At 41.0% G+C, this 9,211-nt stretch overlaps 1 protein-coding gene across 1 annotated transcript in view; it reads right to left on the reverse strand.

Annotated features, from left to right (window-relative positions):
• Positions 1-8,628, reverse strand: part of ece2a (endothelin converting enzyme 2a) — a 140,808-nt gene extending 132,180 nt beyond the window's left edge. The window contains exons 1-2 of the mRNA XM_033650074.2: positions 8,354-8,628; positions 3,200-3,364 (exon numbers count right to left, since the gene is read on the reverse strand). Of these exons, the coding sequence (XP_033505965.2) occupies positions 3,200-3,359 (160 nt within the window). The 5' untranslated portion in view covers positions 3,360-3,364; positions 8,354-8,628. The remainder of the gene's footprint in view (positions 1-3,199; positions 3,365-8,353) is intronic.
• Positions 8,629-9,211: the final 583 nt, after the last annotated feature.

Raw genomic sequence — 9,211 nt, forward strand, 5'->3', positions numbered from 1 at the left:
GTAGCCCTCTATGCTTCTGTGGAGGTATAACAGTCACAACAAAAGCTGGTATGTCAACGTACATACATGTGTGTGTAACTCATCCTAATGATAAACAAGGAACCACATTGTTAAAACAACTTCTCTACGACCTTTTAATTTTCCACAATCTGTCAAAGATGCAACTTAATGCATGCTATCAGAAGTGACAGCCTCACCTGTGTTTTGGTCACAAGAGCCACTGTAATACACAGGTCCATAGTGTTGCATTGTTTATCAGCATCAGTGGGCAAAATACACAAATGAACAACAGCTACATTCTTATTCTGGCATAAAATAAAAATCAAACCAAAAGGGAACCACTGTAGAATATGTGCCAGTAGTGACAATGTCTCCAACAGCTTTTGGCTCTCAGGTCAGTTGCTTCATATTTTGCACAGCTCCAGTTCACATACAGGTCCACGATATGTTCAGCAGCCACAACACAGTGTTCATGCTTCCCATGTTTTTGCTGCATGTTTTACAGAGCTGCAGGGCCATTTAAAATCAGGTACTGCAGGTATTGCTGAGTGCAAGCGAAGGGGCTACATTTTTAAGGGAACAGTGACATCTTGTGGACAAAATTGGAAGTTCTGTTTTAAAGTCCAGGGGATTCAACTTTCTTGAGGCAATAAAGTGTTGCTTCCTTCACAATCAATAGCAAACTCAACTCTTCTTAGTCATTTGCAGAGAGAACAGTATGTTTTGTACCACTTTGTAGCAGCAATAACACTCAACGCAAAGCCAAGGCATCTTGTACCTTAGTAAAGTGACCAGGATCTAGTCTTATATGTCTCAAAGATAAAGAGCAAGGAAAGGTATTAAACTTCACTGTTTTTTGGTACCAAATGAAATGTGTCCACAAAAACTGTCAGGTACTGAAAGCTTTTAATACCGGGTCGTATTCCTTTTATAGATACACCGATCAGCCACAACATTAAAACCACTGACAACTGAATTACATTGATCGACTCATTACAGTGCAATGTACTGCTGGGAAACCTTGGGTCCAGGGTTAGTTAAGATTTTGCTTAAAGTCCTAGTTAAGGTTTCCTCAAAAGTAAAACTGGTTGCACAAAACACCCTTGAGTCTTCCCTTAAGGTTTCCTTAAAACGTTGTCTTAAGTATTTATGGTTTTCTCCTTTTCTTGGTCTCATACTTAAGGAATCCCTGGACAGTTACACAAAAGACCTCTGCAGCCAAAGCAAGGTAAATAAAAACTTGAGGTACCTTGGATTCTATCTTAACTGCAACATGACCGAGTTTATGGTGATAAATGAAAAAAACTAACACATCCCGAGAAGAGTGCTCTGCGACCAGGAGAATCCAGTGGATACATTCCTGATTAAACACTTTAGATTTGACTGAATTCATTTTCGTTGAATTATCTTCCTACAATCATTTCCTGTTTTCTGGTATTTGGGGATCAAATTTACTTTGTAGTTTTACTTTCTATGATTGTATTCCTCCAGAAGTATAATCTTTTCCTCCTCTGACCAATAGGGTTTTCTTGTCTTCTTTTCTTTTGCCATTTTTTCACTGTCTAACCATAAGCTAACTTCATGAGACAATAACAGGCATCAGAAGCACGAGTCCAAGCAAACAAACAATCTCCACAGAAACTTTTTACCACTGTAAAATCTTTCAAAGCAGTAAGTAAACATTTTTCCTTAACTAAGAAAACCTTTTAAGGGATTCCGTGCAACTGTGTTAGTCCCTCAGCTAAGGAGAAATTAAGCCTTAAGAGTCATACTTAAGGAGAAAACTTAAGGTGTTTAGTGCAACTGGTCCCAGGGATTTATGTGGATGCCGCTTGACATGCTCCACCCACCCAAACACCATTACAGACCAAGAATGCCCCTCATGTCAACTGCACTACCCGATGGCAGTGACCCCCCAGCTGGACAATGTGCCTTGCCATATCGCAAAAACTGCTCAGGAATGGTCTGAGGAACATGACAAAAGAGCTCCAAGTGTCAATCTGGCCTCCAAATTCCCCAATCTGACTGAGCATCCGTGGGACATTCCAGTGCCCCACCTCACAACCTATAAAACTCAAAGGATCCGCTGCCAACGCCTTAGTGCCAGACACCATAGGACACCCCATAGGTCCTGTGTCCATGCCTCAACAAGTAAGAGCAAAGTCGAATCCAAAGAGGCCTCAAGGTAGATGAGATTTGGCGCTGGAGTACCGGCATGTCCCACGGATGCTCGATTGTATCGGGATCCAGGGAATTTGGAGGCCAGGTTGACGGCTTGAGCTCTTTATCATGTTCGTCAGGTCATTCTTGAGCAGTTTTTATGGTGTGAGGTGCACTGTCTTGTTAGGGGGCCAGTGCCATCGGGTAGTGCTGTTGACACGAAGGGGTGTACTTGACCCGTGATAGTGGTTGGGTGGGTTGTGCGTGTCAAGTGGCTTCCACATGAATGCCAGGAACCAAGGTTTCCCAACAGAACATTTCTAAACTGTGTTTTATTTCAGCTTTTTAGGTTCTTGTGTGGCTGCTGGTGTTAGACAACATTTAAAAAGTTTAGCTTCTCTTGTTTAAATGTGTTTTGTACAAAATCATGTTTCATGTAATGGGCAAGGTATCCAACAAAGGATTGTTTTGATAGTGGCACCAAAGTTCAGGTACTGTATTGGCAAAAGTATTGAACATTTTCACACAATTCCCGCATCAGATGTCAGCACATCTAGGTGTCAAATCTATTGATACTTATACAGTAGAAGCACTTTGGACACTTCTATCACTCCAAATATAAGGACAATTCCATACAAATGGCTGCCTTGAGGGATTTAACCCAAGTATAGATGGTGCTGATGACAGCACTGAAAACCATAATGATGGCATGTGACACTCATGTTCAATGGTGCCTTTCACACCACAAGACAGACAGATGACAGGAGGAGGGGGGAAACACTTGCAACAAGATCTCAAGGCAATTGAATCGAATGCAACTGGACTTGGTTTTGTCCTAAGGCAAAACCAAGTCCAGTTGCGTTCGATTCAATTGCCTTGAGATAACTATGACCTGGATGAATGAGAATATCCACAGGCACTTGCAACAAGAGTGCCTAGCTTGACTCGAACTGGGGTTCCCTATATGGTGACATTATGTTCAGGGTGATGCTGAATCATCGACTTTGTGTAGACATTGGAACAATATAAAACTACTAACCCAGTATCAGAATGGAGTCTTCTTTCTGGATGTGTTTTTCCAGAAGGTGCTCCATTTTGGAGAAGCCACCCAGCCAGTCGTAACACTGCTCCGTCTTGTATCTTTCATCCCAGTAGTCGACGTCTTTGTACCTGGTGTTGTCGTCTGGCCGGTAGTCCATATTTTCTGTGACAGGTAAAAAGATTTTGAACTGCTTTTGCTGGCTTTGATCCAGGAAACATTATAATATGTGTTGGTATTATGGTCTACCTCTGCTGCTAAAACATTTCAGATGTTTGGAGCTCCTTAAGTTTGTGGACACATGTTAATAATACAAACTGCAACAGACAGGAGCAAATAACTCTGTCAGGTGAGTGTTAAGTACCAAAAACACAACATACTAAAATGGAGAGCAGGCCCATGTTGAATTCAAGATGATTCGTATTTTCATTTCAATTCAAATAACCTTTATTGGCATGATTGTGGGTGATACATTATTGTCAGAGCTAAAGGACATATTATTGGATAGCCACCTCATCACTCTGATCACTGTCACTTTACATTACATGTCACTGCACCTTCTTTAAACTGTTGCTAAGCTAAGCTAAGCTAAGCTAAGCTAAACTAAGCTAAGATAACATGAGATGAGATGAGATAATCCTTTGTCCCACAGCAGGGAAATTTGCAACAACACAGCAGCAGAGGGATAGTGCAAACAGAAAGCATCAGTAGGGGAAAAAAAACACAAAGCAATATATCAGTACATATCAGTAAAAAGAAAAACACAGCTCAGTGTAATAAGTAAACTGTACAAAACAAAAAGAAATATCATAAGTAAACAGCAGAAAAACACAGAGCAATACAAAAGAAGCAAAATATAATAAAGAGACAGACGTAATGGCCGATTTCACATTATTGGCTGATGGGACAGTACAGGGATTGCACAGTTTAGCATATACTGATATTGCTTCACAAAGTGCATAGAAATAAGACATCAAAGCAAAGGAAATAAAACACAAAAGCTACAAATCAAAAAAGTATAAATCAGGCATTAAAAGGGAAAGATTTCAAAATACAGTACAGGCCAAAAGTTTGGACACACCTTCTCATTCAATGCGTTTTCTTTATTTTCATGACTATTTACATTGTAGATTCTCACTGAAGGCATCAAAACTATGAATGAACACATGTGGAGTTATGTACTTAACAAAAAAAGGTGAAATAACTGAAAACATGTTTTATATTCTAGTTTCTTCAAAATAGCCACCCTTTGCTCTGATTACTGCTTTGCACACTCTTGGCATTCTCTCCATGAGCTTCAAGAGGTAGTCACCTGAAATGGTTTCCACTTCACAGGTGTGCCTTATCAGGGTTAATTAGTGGAATTTCTTGCTTTATCAATGGGGTTGGGACCATCAGTTGTGTTGTGCAGAAGTCAGGTTAATACACAGCCGACAGCCCTATTGGACAACTGTTAAAATTCATATTATGGCAAGAACCAATCAGCTAACTAAAGAAAAACGAGTGGCCGTCATTACTTTAAGAAATGAAGGTCAGTCAGTTCGGAAAATTGCAAAAACTTTAAATGTGTCCCCAAGTGGAGTCGCAAAAACCATCAAGCGCTATAACGAAACTGGCACACATGAGGACCGACCCAGGAAAGGAAGACCAAGAGTCACCTCTGCTTCTGAGGATAAGTTCATCCGAGTCACCAGCCTCAGAAATCGCAAGTTAACAGCAGCTCAGATCAGAGACCAGATGAATGCCACACAGAGTTCTAGCAGCAGACCCATCTCTAGAACAACTGTTAAGAGGAGACTGCGCGAATCAGGCCTTCATGGTCAAATAGCTGCTAGGAAACCACTGCTAAGGAGAGGCAACAAGCAGAGAGATTTGTTTGGGCCAAGAAACACAAGGAATGGACATTAGACCAGTGGAAATCTGTGCTTTGGTCTGATGAGTCCAAATTTGAGATCTTTGGTTCCAACCGCCGTGTCTTTGTGAGACGCAGAAAAGGTGAACGGATGGATTCCACATGCCTGGTTCCCACTGTGAAGCATGGAGGAGGAGGTGTGATGGTGTGGGGGTGTTTTGCTGGTGACACTGTTGGGGATTTATTCAAAATTGAAGGCACACTGAACCAGCATGGCTACCACAGCATGCTGCAGCGACATGCCATCCCATCCGGTTTGCGTTTAGTTGGACGATCATTTATTTTTCAACAGGACAATGACCCCAAACACACCTCCAGGCTGTGTAAGGGCTATTTGACCAAGAAGGAGAGTGATGGAGTGCTGCGGCAGATGACCTGGCCTCCACAGTCACCGGACCTGAACCCAATCGAGATGGTTTGGGGTGAGCTGGACCGCAGAGTGAAGGCAAAGGGGTCAACAAGTGCTAAACACCTCTGGGAACTCCTTCAAGACTGTTGGAAAACCATTTCAGGTGACTACCTCTTGAAGCTCATGGAGAGAATGCCAAGAGTGTGCAAAGCAGTAATCAGAGCAAAGGGTGGCTATTTTGAAGAAACTAGAATATAAAACATGTTTTCAGTTATTTCACCTTTTTTTGTTAAGTACATAACTCCACATGTGTTCATTCATAGTTTTGATGCCTTCAGTGAGAATCTACAATGTAAATAGTCATGAAAATAAAGAAAACGCATTGAATGAGAAGGTGTGTCCAAACTTTTGACCTGTACTGTATATTCTAAGCAATGATTTAAAAACAGGTAACATGCTAGCCAGCCTAATCTCCCCAGGCAGAGTATTCCGGAGCCTCGGGGCCTCGATAGCAAAAGCCCAGTCGACTTTAGTTACTAGCATTTATCATGGTACGATTAGTGAGGGCAGGCTGGAGGATCGCAGGTCAGGACTTGGAGCACAGGTAGTGAGAAGCTCAGCTAAATAACTGGGGGCTAAACCATGTTGAGCTTTAAAAGATATTAAAGGAATCTTAAAATCAATTCTGAAGTTAAAAGGGAACCAGTGGAGGAAGGCGAGAATTGAGGTAATATGTGACTTACAATTTGTCCCAGTTATTGTGGGCAGTGAGAAATAAAAGCAAGATATAATAAACAGACAGGTTATTTGCATTACTGCATGTATCATTTGTAGGTATTTCACAGTTATGCATGTGTATGCATTTTACTACAGCTGCACACTCCTTCCTTTATATCACTTACTTCTTTTTTTAATATCTTATCCTTTATTTTACCTTTTACCACACTACTTTATATCCTTATATCTAGATTCCCCTTTTGTTTCAGCTTGTGTGATTATTATTATCATTATTATTATTATTATATTTAAATTGCAATGTTAGAGGGAGTATTAGATCCAATCCTTTCAATGACAGATCATGCTCTTGCAACTGTTGCTCACTTGACAAATAAACCACTGTGAACTTTAAATTTTACCGTACTCAAGTTTCTCTTTAGCATTTTTTATTATTATTAATCAGGTGCAGTCAGAAGATATGGCACTATCAAATGCCTACAGAGGCCAAATATCAATTGAGTTTAATCTTTTTACTATATAATGACGAAAACTCTGTCTGTGTGTCTGTTCCACGTTTTTCTCCTCACTGACTTGGTCAATCCATGTGAAATTTGGCACAGTGGTAGAGGGTCATGGGAGGATGCGAATGAAGCAATATTACATCAATTGGCCAAAGGGGGGGCGCTATAGCAACCCATTGAAATTGCAAACTTTGAATGGGCATATCTCATGCCCCGTATGTCATAGAGACATGAAACTTTGCACAGAGATGCCTCTCCTCATGAGGAACAAATTTGCATCAAGAACCCATAACTTCCAGTTATAAAGATTTTCCGCCATTTTGAATTTTTTTGAAAAACACTTCAAATCGATCTCTTCCTAGGAAGTTTGACCGATCTGCATGGAGCTCGGTGAACATAATCTAGGGACCAATATCTAAAGTTCCCTCTTGGCAAAAGTTGGAAAACTTACTAAAACTGAGCTTCTATAAGGCAATGAATATTGTGGAGGGCGTGGCTCATCACATAAAGGTGTATAACATCTCAAGGGTTTCACCCATCACCACGCAACTTTGTAGGCATATGACCACACATAATCTGAGGGCACCCCTCCATTATTGACCCCATCAAACAAAATGGGGGCGCTAGAGAGCTAATTTCTTATCTAGGCCTGACCGCCATATCGATTTTTACTAAACTTGGTAGATATGTAGAACAGGACGCCTCAAGGTGACTGGAGAAATTTAACTCTAATTGGCAACTGGGTGGCGCTATAACAACAGAAAAATGCTGAAAAATGGCTAAAATGCGACTGATCACTGTGGCTCCCCCTGTGGACCAATGTTTGTTTGTTTTTCTAATTTTTGGTATGACTAAGTCATGGTATGGTATGCTGTACATAATGACGGAAACTGTCAGTGTGTCATTCTGTCAGTCAGTCATTCTGTCTGTCCCACGTTTTTCTACTCACTGACGTGGTCAATCTATGTGAAACTGCACATAGGCATTGAGGACTGACAAAGGTAGAAGGTGACAAAGCTACCAATGGGTATGGACTAGTTTATAATAACTGATAAATGTCCTCTGGGCTTTCTATGTTCATCCAACTACTAACGGCTGCGTTCAGGACACCTACTAACTGCTGGAAACTGCAGTGCTACAACTGTAGCTAACTTTTCCTCCGAAAGCCCTTAACGTTACTCCACTTGGGTAGCATTAAATCATATTTTGTCTATTTACAACCACCTGTAATCGTTTTTTCTCCTTAGATATCACTGGGAGTTAAACATTTCCAGTGGCTGTGTATCGTTTTACACTCTCCGGTTAACAAACAGCTGGTTAACGGTTGTTTCAGTGAATGCTCAGGTCAGTAAAGAGGCTGGCACAAACATTAGCCATTTAGACAGTCGTGTTGTGAATTAAACACAAAATTAACACAGTAAACTAACATTTATGTTTGTATTGTGTCTTAAATTCCCTCACCGTAAACAGCTGCATCATGCCCCGGCGGAGGGCACGGCGCATGCGCGGAGGAGTATAACCAACATCGGCTACACTGTCCAGCTGTCACAGCCGCTTCAGTACAACTCAGTTAACGTTCAAAGTCCGGTCATTCACATTGTAACACACCCCCCACATTATAGGCGTTGACTTATATATCGTTTTTGTCTACTTACCGATTCCTCGTTGAGGCTGGAGGCTCTGTGACGAGTAAAAACGCCGGTTCGTAAATCCACGTGTTGTAGTTTTACAGCATTAAAGCTACAGTGCTCAGACAGTGAACGCAGCACTAAACTACTGCAGATGCATCTACAGCAGAAGAAACCTTGATGAGAAACAAAAGCGAGGGCTGACCTAAAAGCCCAGAGTCTTAGGAGAGATAATTCGTTTGTAGAGAGACATATTTCCTTGTTTATGTCAGTGAATGAGCAGGAGAAGGCGGAGCACTGAGAGTTAACACTTTCAGACCCGACACATGTATGCTGCATTCAAATGCTCCCTGTAAACTCGCCCACATCTCCTTGGTGCTTTCGTGAGACCTTTGGGTGACATGCAGCTGCTGTAAAAATCAGTTTCTGACTGCTTTTCTTTAACTTGAAAAAAACTTGTGTCAGTTTCAAAAAATAACAATACTTAATTGTTTCAAATAATTGTTAGCATAATAATAATAATGATAATAATAACTTTACTAAGGACACAGAGAAAGGTCCAGAGCATACCATATAAAAACTGACAATGATCTATGTACAAAAATACAATATCATATATTAAAGACAAGAAATACCCAACACTACATTATGCAAGTTCATATAAAAAAGACAAAGCTCAATAAACTGCACTCACAAACAAGCTGGAGAGCCAGTGGCCCCACAGTCTCGATGAAACCTGCACCCGCCTGCACATATATCGCTATATAAGATTTCTTTTAAAGCAGGGCAGGTAGGCACACCAAACATTTGGCCGGCACTGCACCATCGTGGAAGTTTAAGAAGCAGTCTCATCCCATCATTATAGGTCACATAAAGTCTTTGCAT

This window comes from Epinephelus lanceolatus, chromosome 12, assembly GCF_041903045.1.
Source record: "Epinephelus lanceolatus isolate andai-2023 chromosome 12, ASM4190304v1, whole genome shotgun sequence".
Taxonomy (NCBI): domain Eukaryota; kingdom Metazoa; phylum Chordata; class Actinopteri; order Perciformes; family Serranidae; genus Epinephelus; species Epinephelus lanceolatus.